Raw genomic sequence first — 23,227 nt, 5'->3', positions numbered from 1 at the left:
CCGGGCCGGCCTGGCGGCTGTGACAGCGGGCACGGCACTCATGTGGAGCACAGGAGGCACCTCCTGGCCAGAAGGCAGCACTGCCACCTCCCTGCGCTGCCAGCACCGCGCTGTCACCCACCCTGCCACCCTGTGCCAGCCCCCTGCACTGCCCTTTCCCTCGGTGTGTGCTCAGGGTGACAGACCTCATTCCTCTGCTCCCGGGCCAGTCCTGAGTGCCAAGCCTTGCTTCCATGACTGCCTGCATTAATCCCAAAAAATGGGCTGGAACAGATCTTGGCAGGCCACAGGATCCAGTCCCTCTGCATTGTACCTCGGTCTTCTCTGTGCTGAACATCACCAGATCCTTCAGCCTTTCCTTCTGGCCACCTTTTCCAAACCCCTGATGACTTTTGTTCCTCTTCTGGCTCACACTGGGCACTGCTGCTCTTCTCCTGAGATCCCACTGGGACTCTCCGTGTACTGCCAGTGGCAGGTACAGTCCCAGGGATCTGCCCCGTGCTGGTGGGACACCTGACCACATGCTCTCTGAACAGGTGCCTTTTCCAGTTTCCCTGCTTTGGGGATTGTTTGCCACAACCCCGTGTGGCCACACCGACTGGCATCACTGCCCTTCTGGTCTTGGCAGCGTGGTCGTGGGGGGAACCCCAGTTACCCAGGGCTGCTGGAACACTGGCATGTCCCAGTCTGCAGATTTTGGGCCAGATCCCTCTCTTCCAATTCAAATGCTGAGAGAAGCTGGACAGTTGGTCCAAAGCCAAGAGCCACAGCAGCTGCTCACACTCTGTCCCCAGAGGGGCGGAAAGTGCTTCTGAATCTGCGAGTGATGCTGGAATGTCCCGCTTGTCTTCAGCCACAGCACTCACCCAGACACCTCCCTTCCTCTGCAGCAGTTCCACCACTTCCATCACTTAATCAGAGTATTTGCTTTGGTTTATTTACTTATGGTTATATTTTTGGATATTTAAATATATTTAAATATTAAAATTTAAATATTTGCACTACATTTTTTGTTATTTTACCTGACCCCTCCCCCTGCAGTCAGGAATCCTCCCTAGAGACTTTGGCCTTTTCCTTCTAATTTGATTGATGTTGTAATTAGGTTTCAGCCTGACTAACCCTGCTCTGTGTGTAATGGGAGGGGGTTGGTGTACTCATAACCCCCCTGCCAAATCAGGGCTGGATTTTTCCCAGGTCGTGCTCCTCCATGACTCACCCAGTAAATCATGGACCCACAGAAGGTTTGGGTTGGGAGGGGGTGGACTAGTTGGTGCCTCCAGGTTCCATCCCATCCTGTTTTCTACAGTCCTGGATTCAAAACTGGCCAAGTTCCCCCTCCACTCGCTGCAGCAGCTTTGGGTGAGGAGGGACCCAGCGAGGTCTCTTCTCTGCCTCCTCAGACCGCTGGACTCACACTTTGGGAGCCTGGAGGAGACATTGGCTGTCTCTCTCAGATGTTGAAGCAATTCAGACACCTTTAATGTCTGTTATTTCTTCACACAGCAGCCGGGTTTGCTGAGATATCCACAGGGCCCTGCCCACGGTCCTGCTCCTCCCCTGCCCCCAGCTGACTCCCTTGATCTCAAAAAGGCCATTCCAAGCCTTCCAGCACTTAATTCCTGCCAGGCAGCTAAGCCTGGGCGTGATTAATGAGCAGTTCCTTGTCTCCACACCTACAAGGTGTTGCTGTCTGTGAGGACAAGGCTCGTAGGGAAGCAAGAAGGAGCAGGAGCCAACGGAGCTGCCAGATGAATATTAAACCCAAAGAGCTGCTCAGCAATATTTTATGTTTGTAACTGAGTTTGACTTCAGTGCTGGTTGGAAAAAAAAATCCTGGGCAATGCAAGGACTCCAGGGAATTAGCGTCTTCCCCCAGCATAAAAGCCTCATTTTTTATGGAGCACAAATGAGTTCTGGGCAGATGGGGAGGTCTGGGAGCATCTCTCTCTGTATTTGCCAGCTGATATTTCCAAGTGTCTACGGAAAGTTGGGAGGACTGTGAAGTGATACATTAAAAATTGTAATTTTTAAAATAGGAAAATAGATGGAAAAGGGCCTGGGAGGGGGGAAAGAGCTGCTTGTTTTCCTGCTGCATTGCGGCTGTGGAGTTAAGGATCTCCGTTAGGCTTTGCTGCCATAAATTAAGAAGCATCAAACACAGAGAGATAAAAAGGCAAGGAAAAAAGTCAGAGATCTGACAGCTCCAAGTCAGGGCTCCAAGAGCAATGCCAGGCAGAGCCCACAGCTCCAGGATGGGGTGAAACCTGGGGCCAAGAGCTGCCAAGGGCTCACCCCAGAGCAGGAGGAATTTCAGGTGACCTTGGCAGTGGGACAGAGCCCAGAATCCACCACGGAAAACCCAGCCAGTGGAAGGGAAAGTTCCAGACTTCATGGAGAAAAGCACAACTTCCAGAGGGAGAAGTCCCTGTGCAGGCAGCCACAGAGCCTTCCCAGAGGCACTGAGGAGTGGGGTCAGTGGGCAGCGCTCAGAAATCCCCTGGATCCTCTTCCAGGTGTGCATTCCTGAGGCCACGCTGAGCTGGGGCTCAAGAGCCAGAGGGTCCTGCCCATGCCAGGTCTCCCTGGGACTGCAGGGTATGGAGTCTCATCTCCTCTGCCACCCCACCGGCTTTCCCTTCCCTGGGTTCCCCACCAGCTTTACCTCCAGCATCACCAAACCTCCAGGCCATCACCTCTACCTGCGGATCACCCCAGAACAGCTGCCAGCAGAGGGTCCCATGGAAGTTGCAGTGTGGGATTGGGTAGGATGGCTGCTCTAGGTACACCCTGAAAAAGAGAAGTTAATTTATTAAGCAGTTTTCTAACTCTGGGAAAATTTCCCCAAGAAGTGAGTTGAAGCCACAGGACAGGAGAGATCCAGTGTTGGGAGCAGCAGAAATACACAAAGATGCTCAGTGCCATAGCTTTGGGAGAAAAACCTGGGAAAGGGTGTCCAGCCTGGGAAAGGCTGTGGTACATGAGATAGACAGCTGGGCACTTATAGGAATTACTGTGGGGGTGGAAGGGACTTGCTATTAACACCCAGATGTGATGAACTCCAAGCCTGCACTTTCCGTGGATGTCTCCCACACAACTGGAGATGGGATAACTCCCACCTTTCACCCATGTTTAGAGTTGGGCCCCTCACAACATGAACACTGAGGGGCTGGAGAAGGAGAGGTGTCCCTTGTTCCTGGCTCTGCTCCCAGGGAACAGGGACAGGAGGAGAGGGAACGGCCTCCAGCTGTGCCAGGGGAGGCTCAGGTTGGACAGGAGGAGGAATTTGTTGCTGGCAAGGGTGGTGAGGCCTTGGCAGGGGCTGCCCAGGGAGGTTTGGAGTGCCCAGCCCTGGAGGTGTCCAAGGGGGGCCTGGACTGTGAAATCTGTGCCAGGACCTGCCCAATTCCCCCCGCGAGCTCTACCCTGTGCTGGGAAGGTTTGGGAAGGTGTGGGAAGGTGTGGGAGGGTGTGGGACGGGAGCCCAGGGGCACACGGGGGGTTCGGGTCGGTGTCCCCCCGTCACCCGGTCCCGCTGTGCCCCCCGGCGGCCCCGCGCGGTCCTGCAGGGCCCGGGGCACACACCTGGCACAGGTACCGGGGCGGGGCGTCCTGCCCGGCCCGGGGAGTCAGCACCGGCACCTTCGGGGGCTCAGTGCCCCATCCCGGGCAGGAGAGTCCAGCACCGGGCACGTTCTGGTGCTGGTCCGTGTTGCCCCCCAGCACCGGGGGCTCTGGAGCTGCAGCCTGGGTGTGGGTTGGCAAAACACAGCTTGTGGTAGCGCTGGAAACCCCTCTGATAATGCCGGTTCCCTAATTTGCGGCTCGGGTTCTTATCTGGCTTTTCAAAGCCCGGGATGCCCCACGCGGCTCTTTGCAGGCAGGTACGAGCTCCCCTTGCCCTCACCCTGAGGCAGATAAACAAAACCCAGCTGTGGATGGACATTTGGCAGCTCCTTGTCCTCTACCCTTCCACCTCGTGTCTCTGCACAGCCCAGCAGGGCCGGCTCTGCTGCCTGAGGGGGCACAGAGAGGCATCTGCGAGTCCCGAGCTGCTCTTGCTCCTGCGGCGCTTTTGGATTGGCAAAACAAGCCGGGGATCAGCGTCCCCAAAAGCAAAGTAGGTTGTTTGTTGATTAGTAGATGGCTCGGTATTGGCAAATCTCTGGGACTGGGCTGGACTGAATTGGATTGAAAGGATAAAAGGGAGGAACTCCTGGGTTTCAGTCCTTTATCACTAAAGCTCTCGGAGGGGAATGTCCCCAGCGCTACTCGATGTACTGCACTGTCACCAGGGGGGTGGCGAAGCGGACGCGGCGCCGGCGCCGGCGCTGGATGTGCCGTGTCCAGAGGTGAATGAGGGAGCGCCCCAGGGAGCTGCAGCGCCCGAAGAGGCCACACCCTGCCCCCTTGCCACGCTCCCTGACCCCGAGCCCCCACTGCCGCGGGCTGGGCTGTGCCGGGCGGGTCCTGCCCGGAGCAGCGGGGATGGTGCTGCGTCCCAGCCCCACCGAGCTGCTGCTCCTGTGGGACCCCATGGGGCTAAAGGCCTCCCCTTCTCTGGGGAGGGAGCTGCTGCTGCGCTGTCCCGTGTCCTCACATCTGGCCTCTTCCGTCCCCTTGCCCGTGTCCCGCCTCGGCAGCTTCACTCCCAGGAGCCGGCGAGACTTTTTGACCCTCAGCAGTCCCGGCTCTGCCGGCACCTCGGTCTGGACCACCGGGAAGGCCCCCTGTTCCCACTGCCACTGGGCCAGCTGTGCCTCCAGCTCCCTGCACTGCTCCTCGAACAGCGCCCGAGTGTCCTGGGAGCTTCGGATGAACTTTGGGAAATGCTTCCTGTAGCTCATGGAGCTTCGTCGGGAGCTGCCAGGGGACATCTCTGCTGATTTCTGCAACCTGTCCAAGCTGCTCTGCTCCTCCAGCCGGGCTCTTGCTGCCCTTGGCTGCTTCCAGTTCTGCCGGATCCTCTGCAGGAACCACAGATGGGTGAGACAGCAGCATCTCCTGGGCCCACCGCACACCCTCCACAACGCTCCACACGCCATCCCACCCCACCCCAGCCTACAGAGCGGTGCAGAGGCACCTACCCATAGACGCTTGTCCCGCAGCACAGCAGCGACCAGGATGAGCTGCAGCACCAGGATCGTGACTGCAACCAGCTCCCCTGCGGTGAAGATGTTGAGGTACCTCATGGCACCATCCCTGGCGCTCCAGGTCACCAGTCAGAGCCCCCTCTGTGACATCACGGGGCAGGCAGGGCCCCCTCTGTGACATCTGGCTGCCATATGACAGGGGGAAGAGTCACCTGCTGGTGACACCTGCAGGGCCCCGCAGGATCAGGCTGGTGCAGCTGCTGGGCAGCTGCAGCTTCCCATGGCAGCTCCCGACCAAGTTCCATGAGCTACAGGACGCATTTCCCACGGTTCATCCGCAGCCCCCAGGACGCCCGGGCGCTCTTTGAGGAGCAGCACAGGGAGCTGGAGGCACTGCTGGCCCAGTGGCCATGGGAACAGGTGGCCTTCCCGGTGGTCCGGACTGAGGTGCCGGTGCAGCCAGGACTGCTGGGGGGCAGGAATTCTCCCCAGCGCCGCAGAGTGCAGAGGCCAGACATGGACAGTGGAGGGGAAGAGGACGATGAGGACACGGGACGGCACAGCAGCAGCCCCACGGAGCCGGGAAGCAGCAGATCCACGGCCATGGCCTGGTTCATCCCCAGGGAAGTGGTGATCACAAACCCCGTTGGGGCCGACAGCAGCAGCAGCAGCAGCAGCAGCAGCAGCCTCCTGGAGCTGGCACGCAGCATCCCCACGCCTGACCCGTGGTGGGGCCCAGCCAGGCCACCCCCCCGGCAGCGGGTGCCCCCACGCAGGGCCCACGGCTGGGCACCACGAGGGCTCCTGGGGAAACTCCATGCCCAGCTGAGGGGATTCCTGGGACCCTGGTGGAGCTGCCACATCCCTTCCTGCCAGTGCCCCCACCACGTCCCTCCCTGCCAGTGCCACCGTCACACCCATCCCTCCCGCGTCCGCTTCCTCTGATGCCCTGGTGCTGGTGGCAGTGCTGGGCCCAGAAGAGCAAGAGGTTTCAATCCTGAGCCACCAGGGCTTGTCCAAGCCACAGGCAGGACCTGACCCTCACAACTGCCCCTGGCTGGGACTCATCCACTGGCACCTCAGGCTTTTCCTCACTCTTTGGCTCTACATTCCACGCAGCAATAAAAAAAAAAAAAAACCAAAACAAAACAAAAAACCCCCAAAACTAAAGTATTATTTGTAAAAATCATTTTGATTTGCTTTTACCTCCTTAGCCACATTAAGTTCTTGTTGGGCTTTGGCCCTTCTCATCTTCCCCCTCCATGACCTCCCAAAATCCTCGTTGGCCTCCTGACTTGCTGCCCCTTCTCCCAAAGGTCATCACTCTCCAGTTCTGCTTCCTCTCCCTCCTTCCTTCCCTGGGAATCCAAAGCTCATCCTTCCATGCTCGCTGTGCCCCAGATGGGCTCCCCCCATCACATCCCCCCAGCACCCCCAGAATTTGTTCCCCCAGCCCCTCGTGCTCCCCCACCCCACTCGTGGTGCCCAGTGTGGACTGAACCATCCCAGGACATCAACACTGCAGCACAAATCAAACCCACAGCCCCTGGGAAGAGAAGGATTCCCCTGCTGGCCCCGAACACTGCCTGGGAGCCTCACTGCCTGTGGTGTGGGGACAGAGGGGCAGAGCCTGGGCTGGGCTGTGAGGGGAGCTGGGCAGGGGGCCATGGGAAGGGCTGGGAGCTCCCTGGAGCATCACTTGCCCCTTGGCTGGGACAGGGAAGGCTGTGGGCAGGGATAGGGGGTTTCTGTGAGCTGGCCCAGGGCTCCATGGCTGGGGATGGTGCCAGGGTGCTGCTGGTGTGGGGGTGGGACACCTTGGAGTAGAGCTGCCAAGGGCAGGCATGGGCAAGGGGATGGAAGAGGACAAAGATGAGGACGTGGGATGAAGCAGCAGCTCCAAGGCAGCAGCTCCGTGGCCATGGCCTGGTTCATCCCCTGGGGCATGGTGACCACAAACCCCATGGGGTGACACGGCAGCAGTTCCCTGGAGCTGTTCCAGGGGCGAGGGACAGTGAGGACCTGTGGGGGCAGCCAGGCCAAGGGGCAGGTCCAGCCATGACTGCTGGGGTCCAGAGTGTCCCCCTGCTGACCTGGAGCAGAGCTGCCAAGGGTGGATTTGCTGGGCTGCAGCCCCCTCCCAAAGGTTCCAAAGTACGTTTTCCCTGGCCCTGGGGGTGGGATTCCTCCCTCCATCCTGTGACCGGGGGTGGAACAGCCCCAGTGCCTGACCCCAGCAGGGACAGGCTGGCACCCTGCACGGCTGGCACCCACCAAGCTGGGGAGGGGGGCTTCTGGTACCCAGTGGGTGTTGGGGGAGCTGGGTGGACCACTGGGAACCTCCTTAAGCCCGGGTACAAAGTGCTGTCCCTGGGGAGGAGCAGGTCCAGCCTGGCTCAGGCTGGGAACAGCTCGGCAGGGAAGGTCCTGGTGGGCACCAAGCTGAGCCCCTGTGGCCAAGGGGGACCTGGGCTGTGTAAGTAGGAGCACTGGCAGCAGGTCAAGTGAGGGGACCCTCAACTGAGAGGACATCCTTGCCCTTGGTCCTGTCCCCAGGCTTGGCAGAGGGGCCAAGTCCCCAGACAGAGCAGATCCCACCCTGTGCTGCACTGTGTGCTGGGACCTGTCCCAGTGGTGACCCCCTTGAGGGACCTGCCTCCCCTCGAGGCTGTGGCAGGGTCTGGAGCAGGAGGGACAGTGGAAAGGGGAGCCAGGGGGGCTCAGCTGGGAGGGGCCTTGGATGTGGGAGAGTGGTAAGGGGCCCCAGAGAGCAGGGCAAGGTGGGGCTGGACATGGTGGAGAGGAGGATGCACGTGTGGGATGCAGGTTTTGGGGTGCAGGGTTGAGGTGCAGGTGTGGGGTGCAGGTTTTGGGGTGCAGGGTTGAGGTGCAAGTGTGGGGTGCAGGGGGACGCTTCTCATGGTGCTGCAGAAGCCCTGTCACTGCCCTGGCAGGGGTCCCACACCTGGGTGCGGCAGAGCAGGGGGCCTGGAGGGGCCAGGTTTCCACGAGACAGTGGCTGCCACAGGCTGGGCTGTGCAGGCACCGATGGACCCTGGGACAAACCTGCCCTGGCTGGGGTGGGCAGCAGCTCCAGAGCTCCTGCTGTGCCCCACATCCCTCTCTCAGGGAACCCCACATTCCCCCTCACAGGGATCCCCACATCCCCCTCACAGGGATCCCCACATTCCTCCTCACAGGGATCCCCACATCCCCCTCACAGGGATCCCCACATCCCTCTCACAGGGATCCCCACATCCCTCCTGACAGGGATCCCCACATCCCTTCCCACACGTGTCAGCCAGTGGAGGCTGAGGGGCCTGATCCCTCCATCCCTCCCAGGGCCACCCTCATCCTGGCCAGTAGCTGGAGGGAGCCGGTGCCCTTGCCCCTGGCAGGAGAGGCAGGACACGCATTGCACAGTTTATTTCCATCTGATGGTGGAATGTGATGGGGACGTGGGTGCCCACCCTGGCAGAGCCGGCTGGGACCCCTCAGCCCTGCAGCCGGCCGGGGGTCCCGCTGTGGGCTCCTCTCTCCCAGCGATGGAGCAGCTCCCAGCCCGTGGCTCTGTGCGGGTCTGGGGGCACTTTGGGATGCGCTGCCCTCATGGGGCACCCACAGCCAGCGCCGCCCCCGGGTGGGTGGTGGGCAGGGGGTGCCTGGGGGTGGTGGGTCCCCAGGGCCGTCAGGCAGCATTGCCCAGGACCAGCACACTCATGAGGAAAACCATGAGGAAGAAGATCCACATGAAGAAGCGGTCCATCACCTTGGCCACCTTCTTCCACTCCCCGGTGCGGCGCTGGTTGGCGCGGTGGCGCCGGAAGCAGCCGGCGATGTAGCCGACGTTCCTCAGCAGGGCGTCGTGGTGGCACAGGCAGTGGTCCCAGGGGCAGACCCCGGCCTCGGAGCCCACCTCCCCCTCCCCGGGGCTCTCCCACGGCCCCCCAGCATCCCCCCTGCTCCCCTGCCTGCCCAGCATCCGCTGGGCACTCTTGCAGCTCTCGCCCACCTCGTAGACGCAGCAGAGCCGGGCCATGTGGTGGAGGATGAGCTGCCGTGCCCAGGGGGGCACGGGCCGGGCCCCCGGCCCGCAGTGGTGGACGTTCATGATGAAGATGGTCAGTGCAGTGGAGGCTGTGATCATGGTCATGGTGGCGATGTAGTACTTCCCTGGGAGGGCAGTGGGTGCTGGCACTGCACTGGGGGGGTCCTCACCCCCCCACACCACAGCCCTTCCCCCTGGCAGGGGGTCCTCACCCACACCCCACACCACAGCCCTTCCCCCTGGCAGGGGATCCTCACCCCCACCACAGCCCTTCCCCCTGGCAGGGGGTCCTCACCCACACCCCACCCCACAGCCCTTCCCCCTGGCAGGGGTCCTCACCCCCACCACAGCCCTTCCCCCTGGCAGCCCCAGTCCCACGGGACGCTCCCGGTGCCGCCGGGCTCACCGATGAGCGGGACGCTCTCCGAGGGCGGCATGCTCTCCGCCACCAGCAGCTGGAACACGGTGAGGGCCAGCAGCACCGTCACCCCCAACGACACCTTCTCCCCCGAGTCGGCGGGCAGGTAGAAGCCGAGGGGCGCCAGGAAGGAGACCAGGATGCAGGGCAGGAGCAGGTTGAAGATGTAGAAGGAGGCGCGGCGGCGCAGGAGCAGCGTGTAGGTGATGTCGGGGTAGGGCTCGGAGCAGCAGCCGTAGGTGATGACGTTCCGCGTGGCCGGCATGCCCAGCACCTCCCACTCCACGTTCTCCACGAAGTCCGTCAGGTCCCCGCTGTCCAGCCGGTTGCGGAGGTCTATCTGGTTGCCGTTGTAGGTCCAGGAGCCGAAGGTGAGGCGGCAGCGCTGCCCGTCGAAGGGGAAGTAGGACACGTCCACCTTGCAGGAGCTCTTGGTGATGGCGGGCGAGTCCCACATGATGTGCCCGTCCGAGCGCAGCACCACGTTGGTCTCCATGGAGCCCCCGAAGTGCTCATCGGCGCTGGGGGAGGAGGGGGGGAGGGACGGCCGTAGGGCCAAGGTGGCCCCCGGGCCAAGCCGTGTCCCCTCCCCGTGTCACTTGAAGCCCCTGGCGGCCCCCCTGGTGGCGAGGGGTCAGTCCCAGGCACACCAGGCTGCTGCCAGCCCCCAGCCCCGTGTCACCCAGCTGGTGTGACCATCTCCTGCATCACCCACACCGGGACCCTCCCGCTCCCACCCCACGCGCAGCCACAAAGCCCCAAGGTTGGCGATACCCGTGCAGCCCCCCAGCCCCAGCCTGAGCCCCCCAGCCTCAGCCTGAGCCCCCCAGCCCTGGGAGCAGCGGCGGGGGCTGAGCACGACCCACTTGTTGTAGAGGATGATGTCTGGCCGCCAGACGTAGCTGCTGGGGATGCGGATGCTGTCGATGCCGCCGTAGTCATTCTTGTCCCAGGTCAGGTGGGCGTCCAGCCAGGCCTGGCGCACCCACAGGTATGAGGTGAGGACCTGGTTCCTCTCGTCCTGCCGAGGGCAGAGAGTTGGCACGGGCTGATGGCCCCCGGTGCCACCCCCGCCCCCCTCAGCCCCCAGCCCAGGGGCCTCTCCAAGTGTCCCGAGGGGCTGAGGTGGCTTCAAGGGGGTCCTGCAGGTTCGAGGAGGCTGGAAAGGTCTGAGCTGAGCTCTGAGGCTTCACGGAGGCCGAGCTCATTGAGGGGGGAAGGTTGTGCAGTTTTTGGGCGGTCTGAGCTATCTTCAAGTGGTCTGAGCTGGCTCGGGGGCAGCTGGGCTGGTTTGGGCGGGGTCTGGGCTGGTTTTAAGGGCTGAGCATGAGCGCGGGGTGGAGCAGGATCCACCGGGGCAGAGCCGAGCCCGGGGCCGGTGCTGTGCCCGGGCACTCACCATGTCGATGATCTGGGAGAGGGTGACTTGCAGGGTGACGTTGAGCGCCCGGTCCGTGTCCTCCACGGGGCGCAGGGCGCTCGAGTAGTTGGCGAAGAGGTCGTGGAGCAGCTTGTAGGCGAACCTGCCCTGCGCCCCCCGGCAGCCTGGGGAGACCCAGAGCGGCGCTGGAGAGACCGGGGCGCAGTCGGAGCCCTCCCGAGGATCCCCAGGGACAGCTGGGTAGGGTGGGGGAGCACGCCGGGACTCCCGTCCCTCCTCGCCGCCAGCCTGAGCCCCCCACACCCCCGGGATGCCCCGTGTGCGGGACGCTGCTCGCAGCAGCCGAGGGATGCTCGCCCCGCAGCCGGAGCGGGGTCCGCACCGCTCGCTGCTCACCCGGGGCCAGGAGGACGCCGGCCAGGCAGAGGCAGAGGCAGAGCAGCCCGAGCGCTCCGAGCTCCATCCCGCCGAACAGTCCCGGGGACACGGGGGGGGGCCGGGCTGACGTCAGGGCTGGGACAGCGCGGGGGGGCCGCGGCCCCCACAGGGACCCACAGCGAGGGGTACGGAGAGACCCCCGGGGGTCCCCGGCTGGGAGGGGGCGGGGGCCGGGATGGGGTCCGGGTGCAGCTGAACCCCTTTGGGCTGGGTTTGGGTGCCGGGGCACACGATACCTGTCGGCTGCACCTGCTCGAGCCTCGGGAGGGAATGCCTCTTCCAGAGGCACCTGGAACCATGGGGGCAGTGGGAAGAGCCGAGGGTGGATGCTGCAGCCCCTGGGGTAGAGGGACCCCCATGCACGAAGGACATCCCGTTCTGCAGTCTTTGAAAAGAGCAAGGAAAGGGAAGAGGCAGATTATTCCCTTTTGGTGAGAAGAAAAGCCCAGGAGGTTAAGGGACATGGCCCAGGAGACAAAGCAGGAGTGGCAGCGGTCCCTGTCCCAGGAACATCTCCCCGCTCCAGCCCTGGGGAATCCGGAGCATCGTTCCCCCTCCAGCCCTGGGGAATCCGGAGCATCGTTCCCCCTCCAGCCCTGGGGAATCCGCCGCCTCCCCGGCGCCTCCTGGCACGTTTCCCACGCCGGGCCCGGCAGCAGGTGCCGAGCGGTTTTGAGGCCGGAGGTTTTGTTTCCAGGCAGTGAATTATTCATGCCCAGCCCGTGCCGGGGCCGCACAGACCCAATTACAGTAATGGAAGGAGGTGAGGCCAGAGGGACCCAGCTCCTGCACACGGACAGTGTCACCTGAACGTGCCACCGTGCCATGGGCAGGGACACCTTCCACAGAGCAGGTGCCTCCAGGCATCATCAAGCCTGGCTTTGGATGCTTCCAGGGATGGGGCAGCCACAGCTCCTCTGGGCAACCTGGGCAAGAGCCTCCCCACTCCCCCAGGGAAGGATTCCTTCCTACTCTCCCATCTCACCCTGCCCTCTGGTAGTAGGAAGCCATTCCCCTTTGTGCAAAGTCCCTCTCCAGCTTTTTCACAAGCCCCTTTCAGTACCAAAAAGCCACAATGTAGTTTATTCAGGCCCCCACACTCCTCGAGGCAGGGGTGACTTTTCCTCCCAGGGCTCTGAAGGAGCCTCCCCTGATCCCCACTAAAGGCACGTGGGATCAACAGAAATCCCACCAAGGGATACACACCTATGAACCCCAAGCCCTCCCTTAAAAAGCAAAGGAACCCGTGGGAATACTATAAACATTTTATTTATTGTTTTCAAAAAGACAAGAAAATAATCTAGAGCATTTATTTATACTTTTTAATAAAAACCTTTCGATACTCCTCATGCATTGAAGACCTCCTGTGGCCCCGGGGCGGCGCCGGGGCCGGGCCTGCTGGGGCGGGAATGCGAGCGGGACAACACGAGCCGCTTGTCCCGGCCTGTCCCGGGTCAGTCCTCTCCCGTTCCTGCCGTGCCGGGGCTCAGGGCGTGCCCACGGCCAGCTCCCGCAGGTAGGCCTGGGTGAGCCCGCGCAGCTCCTCCAGGGCGTAGTCCTCGGGCATGGGCAGGCGGCCGATGTGCGGGGCCAGCAGGCGCAGGGGGGGCACGCGCGGCTCGGCCGGGCCCGGGCCCTGCTGCAGGCTCAGCACCGCCCGCAGCACGTTGGCCACGCGCTTCGCCATGTCTGCAACACGGAGAGGGGAGAGGGGCTGCTGCGGGGCCGGAGCCAACAGGGCTGCCCCCGCAGCACAGGGCCAGGGGAAACGGCCTCAGGCTCTGCCAGGGAGCCTTGGGCTGGATAGAGGGGAAAATTCCTTCCCTCAAAGGGCTGGGGGGGCTCAGCCTGGAGAAAAGGAGGCTCAGGGGGGACCTTCTGGCTCTGCAACTCCCTGACAGGAGGGGGGAGCCGGGGGGGGTCGGGCTCTGCTCCCAGGGAACAGGGACAGGAGGAGAGGGAACGGCCTCCAGCTGTGCCAGGGGAGGCGCAGGTTGGATATTGGGAAAATTCCTCCACCAAAGGGCTGTCCAGCCCTGGCACAGCTGCCCAGGGCAGTGGTGGAATCATATCCCTGCAGGGATTTAACAGCTGCAGGGATGTGGCACTTGGGGACAGGGTTAGTGGCAGCCTTGGCAGTGCTGGGGGAGCAACTGGACTCAGGGATCTCAGAGGGTTTTCCAACCTCAATTATTTTGGGATACACCTGCAGGCCAGGTGGCAGCCAGGCTGTGGCACTGGCTGTGCCAGGGACAGGGATGTCACCTACCCGACTGAGCCAGGCGGTCCTTGGCGTTGTGGCACTGCAGCTGCTCTATCCTGTTGCACAGGGACGTCACTTTGGTGTGTAACCGCTCCAGCTCGTAGGTGGAACAATCCAGCTGGAAGCAAACAGGACAGTGAGCTGAGGCAGCAGAACCAGAGCCCTTGGGCCCTCAGAGCCAAATAACCCACCAGGGAACACTGTCCACCAAAACCTGCCTGAACTGAAAACCAGAATGGGGAAAGGCGAGGCCGGGACTGGAGTTGGAGGGGACGGACATGCTGAGTGCTGGCTTTGTCCCTTCCCTTTCCCTTCTCACTGTCACGCACCCACAGAGCATGTTTGCAGGGCAGAGCCCAGCCCTGGCTGTGACAGCAGATACCAAACCCCCATTTTCAGAGATGCCCCATGTTCTGTTTGAAGTGTCTGCCAAATGGAAGCACCACCTGCCCCTGAACAGAGGAACAGCTTATCCTTAGAGCCAGACTTTGTGTGAGCTCCCACACTGTAGGGAAATACGCTCTGGTTTCAGCCCATCACCTGCTGAATCCTGTCCAGCATCTCATTGACACGGATGTAGTCGAGGTAGACCAGCCCTGCCAGCTCCCAGTCCTGGATGAGGGTGCTGCGCTCTGGAGGGGACAGGTCTTCCAGGAACCCCTTCAGGTACTTGTAGTTCTCGTTGATAATTGCATCTAAAGAGAAAAGGGGTCAGAACAGAGGCCACTCCATCTCCCGCAGCAGGGATAGCCACAGGACTGAGACCACTGCCCCTGTTCCCTTCTGCCCTAGGGGCACAGACCCACCTGAGGCCAAGTGCCTGACAACCAGCTTGTGGCACTGGTTCCAGTGCCCAGCCTTGAACAGGAAAAGGGCTTCCTTGTGCTTGTCCCCCTCCATCCTGGCCCGAACGGCCTTGGCCTCGTGGATCCAGTGTGGGGGGACGCAGAGCCTCTGTGTCAGAAAGGTCTCCTTGGCCCAGGACTCGGGGCTGTCGGCGAGGGCGCAGTGCCGGCTCAGCAGCTCCCGCACGGCCTTCTCCCGGCACCTGCGGACAGACAGACACTCAGCAGGCACTCCTCCCTAAGGTCACCTCAACACCAGGAGCTGGAACAGCATGGTCTGCAAGGTCCCTGCCAACCCAACCAGGCTGGGACTCTACAGAGCAGGGGTACAACGTGATATTAAGAAAAGGTCAAAGGTCAGTCAAATTCCTTCAGTACAGGTTAACCACTTAGAAATCATCATTGGTGTTTCGTTGCCAACTTAAGAACTTTTAAGTCTGGTCCAGGCCTCTGAAAGTAAATATTCAGGCTCGATTTGAAGTTATCACTTGATGCAAAACAGTATTGTAATGTATTAATTTGGGTTGGGAAGGACATTAAAGCTCATCCAGTTCCACCCTGTGCCATGGACAGAGACATCTTCCACCAGGGAAACATCACTTCTTAATGCTGCTGCATTATGAAAGGAAAATGGCTTCCCACTGCCATTTTCACCACAGGGTTAGAAGGGAGATTGGGAAGAAATCCTTCCCTGTGAGGGTGGGCAGGCCCTGGCACAGGTTGCCCAGAGAAGCTGTGGCTGCCCCTGGATCCCTGGAAGTGTCCAAGGCCAGGTTGGACAGGGCTTGGAACAACTTGGGCTGGTGGAAGGTGTCCCTGTGTGGAATGAGATGAGCTTTAAGGTCCCTCCCAAGCCAACCCGTTCTGGGATTCTGTGATTCTCTGATTTTCACAAGTGTCATGACGTTCTCCAGGGGCACAGTTTGATGTGGGAGAAGCCACAATAACCCCAGGTCTCTAAGACAAGACTGCAGTTATTTCCAGGCCAGTAGGAGTCAGAAGGGTCACTCACTGCGCATCAGGCTCGTGCAGCATCACAAACACGGCCCACTCCCACAGCCCCTCGCTCTCCAGCTGGGCAGCAAAGCTGGTGTTCAGCACCCCCCGGCTCTGCTGGGACAGGTGGGAGTAGTTCAGGGCCCGCAGCACCTCCCACAGGTGCCAGCTGAGGCGGAAATCCAGCGGGTCAGACGTGACACTCCTGGGATCCAGCAGCTGGTCAAGGTCATAGCACCTGGAGGGGAAGACACTGGTAACAAAGAGTTCACTGTGCCCACAAAATCAAATCAGAAATTGGGCTTTGGTTTTCTTTTTTAAAAAGAAAAATAATAGGAGAAACTGTTTACATTCTTTTGAGCCTGCAGCCAGACTGTCATCCCTTTTCCTCTATATGTGCTCCCTGAAAATTTCTCACTGCCAAAGAGCCAGCTATGGAGAAGCCTCACTACACTCCTCAGACAGACAAAGCACCTAAACCCCCACAGATGTGCCCCAAAGCTGAGGGTTCCCCATCTCTACCATCACCAGGCGTGACAGTGTCACCACCTTCTGTCAGGGGTGGTACATGGGGGCTCATTTTGGACTGCTCCAAGTGCTTCCGGCTGACTTCACACCCCTGCTTTGGGAACTCAGGAAGTCACTGGCTGACCATGGTGTTTCTAAAGACACTTTGAACTCTTTACCCCCTTACCTGTCGCTGTAGAGCTTTAACAAATGGAAGCAGACATCTCTCAGGGGCCTTCCTGCATTGTCATCTTCTTCAACGACACACCCGGAATCCTCCAGGTAAGGGGGCAGGGGGCAGCAGGCGTATTTTTCACACTCTGAGGTGTTCTAGGGGAACAGTTTTAACAGTAAGTGTAAAGACAATATTCTGAACAGAACTGAATTCCACAGCTCAGCAGACTCAGAAGAATCTCTCTGCCCCAAAGCAGGTGCAACCAACTGCACCCGCAGTTGGAACTCCCACAGAACTCCAGACCAACATGGAGAAACTGCACCCAAAATGCTTTGGCAGGTTCATGTTTCACATTGAGCTCTCACGAGCCACTGGTTGGAGGTACAGCCAGCTCTCACACACAGAGCCTGTACTTCTGAAGGGTTTTATAGCTGGAAAACCACAGATGACTTGATGGAAGGAAAGCTGGTGCATCCCTGTGAGCCTCCTCTGTGTAGCTAAGCAGAGTCTGGACAGCCAAGAGCAGCACTGAACACACTGAGTCAGCCAGAGCGATTTTACAGGGAAATTTCCCTGAAGTTCAGTATTTTGAAGTGCTGAACTCTTTATATTGACACACAGAGAACTCTGAATACTGCAACAGAATACCAGTGACAAGTCATGCTGCTGTGCTGAAGCTGCTCAAGGCACCAGGATGGAGGCTGGGCTGGCTTTAGTTAAATGATTAAACACCTTTTTCAGCAGAGCCCTTTGTCCTCTGACACAGAGCTGAGCTCTGCACAGCAAACAGGGCTCTGCATAATGCATGGAGCCAGGCTGGGCTGGGGGGCAGTGTCTGTGCTGGGGAGCAGGGTGGGCACACACGGGCACAGGCTGTTGGATGTCGCAGGGAGCTGTGCATTAATGTTCCCAATGGGAAAACAGGCTGCCCGGCTCCACGGGCCTTCCTGCTGCTGGGCACTGTCCCTCTAATTCTGTCCAGCTGTCAAACACCTGGAAACACTCCATCGGTGGGTCTTCTCCTCAGAATTTATGATTCTGTAGAATCCCAGGCTGGTTTGAGTTGGGAAGGGACCTTAAAGCCCATCCAGTGCCACCCCATGCCATGGGCAGGGACACCTCCCACCAGCCCAGGGTGCTCCAAGCCCCGTCCAACCTGGCCTTGGACACTTCCAGGGATCCAGGGGCAGCCACAGCTTCTCTGCGCAACCTGCCAGGGCCTGCCCACCCTCATAGGGAAGGATTCCTTCCCAATCTCCCATCTAACCCTGCCCTCTGGCAGTGGGAAGCCATTTTCCCCTGTCCTACACTCAGTGCCACACTCAGTCTCTTGGCAGTGATACCTGACTGCTCCCAGGAGCACCAGTGCAGCACCAGACAGCTGGGACAGGTGAGTGACCCACCTGGAAGGCTGACTCGTACATGGCCAGAGCCCTGGAGATGGAGGCAGTGGGAGGCAGGAGGTACCAGAGGTGCACGGCCACACAGCGCTTCCAGTCCAGCAGCGAGCACACGTTGATGCTGATCCTCTCTGACAGCTGCCACACCTGGGGAACGACCACCAGCCTGGTCACACCCCTCACACTGCTCAGAGAGATCCAGCTGTGCCACAGGCACAACCACCCCATCCAGTCCCACAGCTCACACTGCTCAGAGAGATCCAGCTGTGCCACAGGCACAACCAAACCACCCCATCCAGTCCTACAGCTCACACTGCTCAGAGAGATCCAGCTGTGCCACAGGCACATCTGAGGACCAAAGCACCCCATCCAGTCCTACAGCTCACACTGCTCAGAGATCCAGGTGTGCCACAGGCACAACCAAACCACCCCATCCAGTCACACCCCTCACACTGCTCAGAGAGATCCAGCTGTGCCACAGGCACAACCACCCCATCCAGTCCCACCCCCCACACTGCTCAGAGATCCAGCTGTACCACAGGCACATCTGAGGAACCCAACCAGCCCATCCAGTCCCACAGCTCACACTGCTCAGAGATCCAGGTGTGCCACAGGCACATCTGAGGAACCAAAGCACCCCATCCAGTCCCACAGCTCACACTGCTCAGAGCACTCCCAGAGTGCCCTGCAGGCCCCACTGACCGGTTTTCCCGCGAGCAGGGCGAAGATGCGCAGCCGCTCCTCCTGGATGAAGCGGTCGGAGTGCAGGCGGTGCCAGTCCACCAGCTGCATGGTGAGCAGGTCCCGCACGGGCTGGCTGCCCGCCAGCTGCGACAGCAGCAGGGCCAGCCGGTGGTCACCTGTGGGACACACAGCACCACTGCTGACACAGCCATCTCTTCTGGAGCTGTGGGAGCTCTGAACAGCCCACAGCTGCACGGTTGCGGTTTGGGCACAATTTACATTCCAAGACTGCTTTGGGTTGGAAGGGATCCTAAAGCTCAGCCAGTGCTACCCACTGCCACGGGCAGGGACACCTTCTACTAGACCTGGTTGCTCCAGGCCCCATCATTAAACATTCATTAAATATTCCAAGGGGGGGCTATGGAAAACTCCAGTTCCAAGTGCAATCCAGCAGCACTTCCCAACTGGGAGAAGCTGACAGAGGCAGTGAATGGGACCAGGGACTCCAGCAGCAGCCCCACCTAATCTTCAAAGCCAGGCTGGAGCAGCCTGGGAGAGTGGAAGGTGTTCCTGCCCATGACAGGGGGTGGGACTGGAGGAGCTTTAAGGTCCCTCCCAGCCCAGCCCATTCCATGACCCTGTGATCACTGCCAAGGGAACCCTCCACATGCAGAATATCCAGTGACTCTCAGCTCTCCAAGTGCAACCCGTCCCCGTGCACTCCTCCCTGCCATCCCAAAGGCTGGGGTGTGGGGTGCTCACCTGCCTGCTGTGCCAGCCTGCAGGCCTCCCCGATCCTCTTGCCCGTGAGGCAGCTGAAGACGGCCTCGACGTGGCTGCCGTGCCGGGCCACGGCCACCTCGTGGTCGATGCGCGCGGCCGCGGTCTGCGCCAGCCAGCGTGAGAAGGCGCGGCGCCGCTCCAGCGCCAGCACGTACTCGCTGGGCTCCTCCAGCCGCGCCTCCAGCTCCTGCAGCCGGCCCCACACGGCCTCACACAGCGTCCAGGCCAGGCACCAGTGCTTCACCACGCCTGGGGGCACACAGGAGGGCAAACACACACGTGGGAGGATGACCCTGCAGGGTTCGCCACCCCCTCTGTGTTTGGCAGGGGCTGCCCAGGGAGGTTTGGAGTGCCCAGCCCTGGAGGTGTCCAAGGCAGGCCTGGCTGTGGCACTCAGTGCTCTGGGCTGGGGGACAAGGTGGGGATGGGGCACAGGGGGATCCATGGGCTGGGAGGGCTTTTCCAGCCCCAGTGATTCTGTGAGAAGAACCATTCCATACTCACTCTCTGCCACAGCGGGATCCTCAGATGCCTTCCTGGCCCAGTCAGCATACTCGTGGATAGCAGAGACTCCGGGGTTGGGGACCAGGAGAGGACAGGGCTCATCCATATGGACAGTGCTGTGCTTCAGTTTTATCTCCAGAGGGGTGAGATACAGCTCCTTGTCCCTGTCCATCTTCCGTTGTTCCAAGCTCAGCTTTTCCACATGAACCTTGAAAGGGGATTCTGTGAGTCTGGAGGGAAAAAGGACATAAAACAAGTGACCAATTTTCTGAATATTCTCCATGCAACTGGAGCAACTCATCCCAATTAACAAAATGACAATAAAACATAATCCAAGGCCAACAGCCAGGTATGAAGATCCTGGTGACAGAGTCTGGGGCTTGGAACCAGGTTTTGGGATCCTGAACCACCTGGTCTAATGGAAGATGTCCCTGCCAATGGCAGGCGGAACAAACAAGATGTTTAGCTGTTAAAAACAAGTCTTTAAGGTCCCTCCCAACCCAAGCCTTCTGTGATTTGGCCAACAAACCTCACTGAACTCTCCAAAGGCAACGAGCACACCTTTACCACAGCTCATTCCCTCAGCACTTCAGATGTGCTGGAGAACACTCAGACAAGCTCCAAGTCTGGAGCACTGAAGTGGTGGGACATGTAGCTGTACTCCAGTGCAGGTATGGACACCCAGCAGGGTCTGTGTGCTGCTGGATGTAAAGGCAGAACTGAAGGCAGCTGGGAATTCAGAAGGTAAACAACTTCCTTAGGTAGGGCAGGTGTCCTCAGGGAGAACCAACAGGGACAACATTGAACTTTCTCTTTAACCTTTTCCTGGGTGACAGTGCTATTTATTTGGTAAAAAAGGGACGCCTCTCACGAAGATATTCCCAGATTTGACACCCAAATTTTTTGTGGAGAAGGGTCATGAAGATCTCCATGGCAAACACAATCTCGCACCACTCCTGCATGTCAGAAGGAACACTGACCTGCCCCCAGGATTCTGTCAAACGTGAGGAGCACGTCAGATCCACACTGAAGGAGAGCACTACTCACGGTTTGGGAGCCACGGGAGTCGGCAGGAATCCGTATTCCACAGGCTCACACTGGAGATCTTCCGTTTCACTCGACCCGCTTAACGGATCCCCACAATTGACCAGCGTCCAGTTGGGGCCCCAACCGACACGGAAGGAGCGCCCCATGAAGAGTCCCATGTCCATCAGGAGCTTCCCTTTGCCGTAGGTGATGGAGCGTTCCAGAGGGACGAGGCCCCGCTGCCTGCGGACTCCCACTGTCTTCACCTGCACCTCGGGCACCGCCGGGGGCACGGAGAACACGGAGGCCAGCGGGGACGCCGACCACAGGGCTCCAGGAGGGGGGCTGCCCAAAGTCCTGCGGCCCTTGGCGTCTGGCACAGCAGCACTTGGTGGCTGGAAAAGGACGCTGGCAAACCTGGATTGCAGCAGCCCAGCAACTGGCAGGGAGAAGCAGGAAGAATGTTTCAGTGGAGGGGCAGTCGTGTGTCACGGGGACAGCTCTGGCCTTCTCAAGGTGTTCCAGGACTCCTGGAGCAGCCAGTGGAAATGTTTGGATGGGGTGTGAGGGCAACTCAGGGCTAAGTGGGATTGTCTGCACTGCTGAGACCCACAGACCCCCCCAAGCCAAAGGAACACATGGAGTGTTCCCAGGAACAGGACAGGAACAGCCTCACCCAAACCCAGCAGTTCCCAAAGGAGTCACCAATTTGATGGCAGAATTAAGACATCAGAATGGAAGGGGAGGGCAGAACTGATTAGGAGGGTTGACACTGAACCCACAGACACACTCAGGTCTGTCCCTTTAAATCAAATGGGCTTTGAATTACCTAACCCATCTGAATTAATGGGTTTCCTCAACTAGGAAGCATCTCCATGCTTGTTACTAGAGGGATTCCTCAATATTCCTATGGAAAGCACCAGTTAGTTGATGCACTGGGTGTGAGGGACAAGGTTTGGGCAGTGGGGGCACAGCTGGCTCCACCTGAGCCCATCCAGGGGGAGCTCATGGCATCTCCAAACTAAGCTGCTGGTGGTGCCTCTATGAGATATTAAAACATACAGAGGCAGGTTAAAAAAACCAAAACAAAACCAAAAAAAACCAAAAAAACCCCACAGAACAAAAAAACCAAAATCTGAAAAGAGCAGTGCAAGTGTCAGAGGAGGAGATGGAGGTGCTCCAGCCACTGGAGCAGGGAATGAACAGAGGAGGAAGGAGTGGCAGAGAGGAACTGCCGTAGATCCTGCGACTTTGCCAGTTGCTACTGAAATTCAGCTCTGGTTTCTCACTGTACCTGAGTGTCTCTTCTGTCCTTGTGATTTTGAAATGGGCAGCCTTGGAGAGCAGATCTCTTGGGAAGTGTCCACTTTGACAGGTTGCTTCCCAGGATAATCCAGGATCAAATCTAGGTCGTCGTCATCAGCAAGCAAGGAAGCTTTCATGATCTGAGGACGTGGGAAGCCAAGGCAGCGTATCAGCAATCCCTCTCACTGCAGCAGCTCCCTGAGCTCATCAAAATAGCTCTTCCCATCCAAAATAACTCCCACATGCAGCACATGACCGAACAACATACTCATGGATGCAAATATTCCGAGAAACAGTGGAGGCACAGCTCAGGATGTCACCTGATGATAGGGTTTTACAACTACTAGTTAAACTACTGTGGGCTTGTTAGGGATGGGAGTGACATCCCAAAATAATCCTCATTTCTTAGATTTTAGCTCCGTCCACTTGAGTTTCAGCTTAAGCAAGAACTTCAGGACTATTTTGTTATCACAGGTAGAAGCCCAAGAGTGTTCCCAGTACTCTCCTTCCATGAAGTTATAAAGGCCTGGAGGGGCAGGACACAGGGAATGGCTTCCCACTGCCAGAGGGCAGGGTTAGATGTGAGGGTGGGGAGGCCCTGGCACAGGTTGCCCAGAGAAGTTGCAACTGCTCCACCCCTGGAAGCGTCCAAGGCCAGGTTGGACAGGGCTTGGAGCAATCTGGGATAGTGGAAGATGTCCCTGTCCATGGCAGGGAGTGGTACTGGATGGGCTCTAAGCTTCCTTCCAACCCAAAGCATTCTGGGATTCTGTGAAATACAAGCACCAACACCAAACCCAAATCAAGACAAGTTATCCTAACACCTTGTTCTCCAGCTGGGCCCAAGGCCAAGTCTGGTATTAGCTCAGCTTATCCCACTGCCCACACTCCAGAGTTCCAAAATCAGAGCTCTGGTTTTAAGGTGAGTGTCACTTCAGCACTGAGCTTTCCCTGTCTCTGAGGTTTCCCACAGGAACAGAGCCCTGGTAAGTTCAGTCCCACTCCACGTGTAAGGCACAGTTCGTTACAGGCTGATACACAAACACCCTCGGGGAGGCAAATGCATCCCTCGAGAAGTGCTGGATGTCCCAGCTCCTGTCCCAGGGAGGGGCTGGCAGGGCACTGACCTGCAGGACGTAGGGGTTGACGCCATGGGTGGACGCGATGTGGGTGGACGCGGGCACGGCCTCCTGCTCCTCGGCCAGGCTGTCCTCCCCAAAGGGCTCCTGGGGCTGCTCCTGGGGCGGCTCCTGGGTGATGTCTGCCATGTCGCTGTCCAGCTCCACCACCCTGCCCAGCTGCTCCAGCTCCAGGGGCTGTGGATACAGAGGCCATGTCACACAACCTGGATGACACCCTTGCCA

At 59.4% G+C, this 23,227-nt stretch overlaps 2 protein-coding genes across 2 annotated transcripts in view; both read right to left on the bottom strand.

Moving 5' to 3' along the window:
• Positions 1-8,752: 8,752 nt before the first annotated feature.
• On the bottom strand, positions 8,753-11,400 carry CHRNA10 (cholinergic receptor nicotinic alpha 10 subunit). Its single transcript, XM_050332209.1, has 5 exons — positions 11,334-11,400; positions 10,956-11,101; positions 10,423-10,577; positions 9,545-10,077; positions 8,753-9,263 (listed from the first exon to the last, which is right to left on the bottom strand). Exons 1-5 carry the CDS (start codon positions 11,398-11,400, stop codon positions 8,779-8,781), a joined length of 1,386 nt encoding a protein of 461 aa, XP_050188166.1. The 3' UTR covers positions 8,753-8,778.
• A 1,228-nt stretch (positions 11,401-12,628) lies between these two features.
• The window catches only part of NUP98 (nucleoporin 98 and 96 precursor), a 31,368-nt gene continuing 20,769 nt past the window's right edge, over positions 12,629-23,227 (bottom strand). The window contains exons 21-33 of the mRNA XM_050332768.1: positions 22,991-23,179; positions 21,853-22,003; positions 20,580-20,997; positions 19,533-19,762; positions 19,008-19,277; positions 18,264-18,421; positions 17,565-17,708; positions 16,174-16,316; positions 15,496-15,717; positions 14,445-14,686; positions 14,179-14,333; positions 13,645-13,756; positions 12,629-13,064 (exon numbers count right to left, since the gene is read on the bottom strand). Of these exons, the coding sequence (XP_050188725.1) occupies positions 12,862-13,064; positions 13,645-13,756; positions 14,179-14,333; positions 14,445-14,686; positions 15,496-15,717; positions 16,174-16,316; positions 17,565-17,708; positions 18,264-18,421; positions 19,008-19,277; positions 19,533-19,762; positions 20,580-20,997; positions 21,853-22,003; positions 22,991-23,179 (2,637 nt within the window). The 3' untranslated portion in view covers positions 12,629-12,861. The remainder of the gene's footprint in view (positions 13,065-13,644; positions 13,757-14,178; positions 14,334-14,444; positions 14,687-15,495; positions 15,718-16,173; positions 16,317-17,564; positions 17,709-18,263; positions 18,422-19,007; positions 19,278-19,532; positions 19,763-20,579; positions 20,998-21,852; positions 22,004-22,990; positions 23,180-23,227) is intronic.

The sequence above is a fragment of the Myiozetetes cayanensis genome, unplaced genomic scaffold (assembly GCF_022539395.1).
Source record: "Myiozetetes cayanensis isolate MyiCay16 unplaced genomic scaffold, myiCay2020 scf5-8, whole genome shotgun sequence".
Taxonomy (NCBI): Eukaryota; Metazoa; Chordata; class Aves; order Passeriformes; family Tyrannidae; genus Myiozetetes; species Myiozetetes cayanensis.
This window is presented reverse-complemented; position numbering and strand designations above follow the sequence as displayed.

What these genes read in the sequence shown, in the direction of transcription:
- CHRNA10 (XM_050332209.1), bottom strand. Translation starts at nt 11,400, where the DNA reads ATGGAGCTCGGAGCGCTCGGGCTGCTCTGCCTCTGCCTCTGCCTGGCC. An exon ending in CGGCGTCCTCCTGGCCCCGG is followed by an intron (nt 11,102 to 11,333) that starts GTGAGCAGCGAG and finishes GGGTCTCCCCAG; the next exon opens with GCTGCCGGGGGGCGCAGGGC. An exon ending in GGAGAGCGTCCCGCTCATCG is followed by an intron (nt 9,264 to 9,544) that starts GTGAGCCCGGCG and finishes CTGCCCTCCCAG; the next exon opens with GGAAGTACTACATCGCCACC.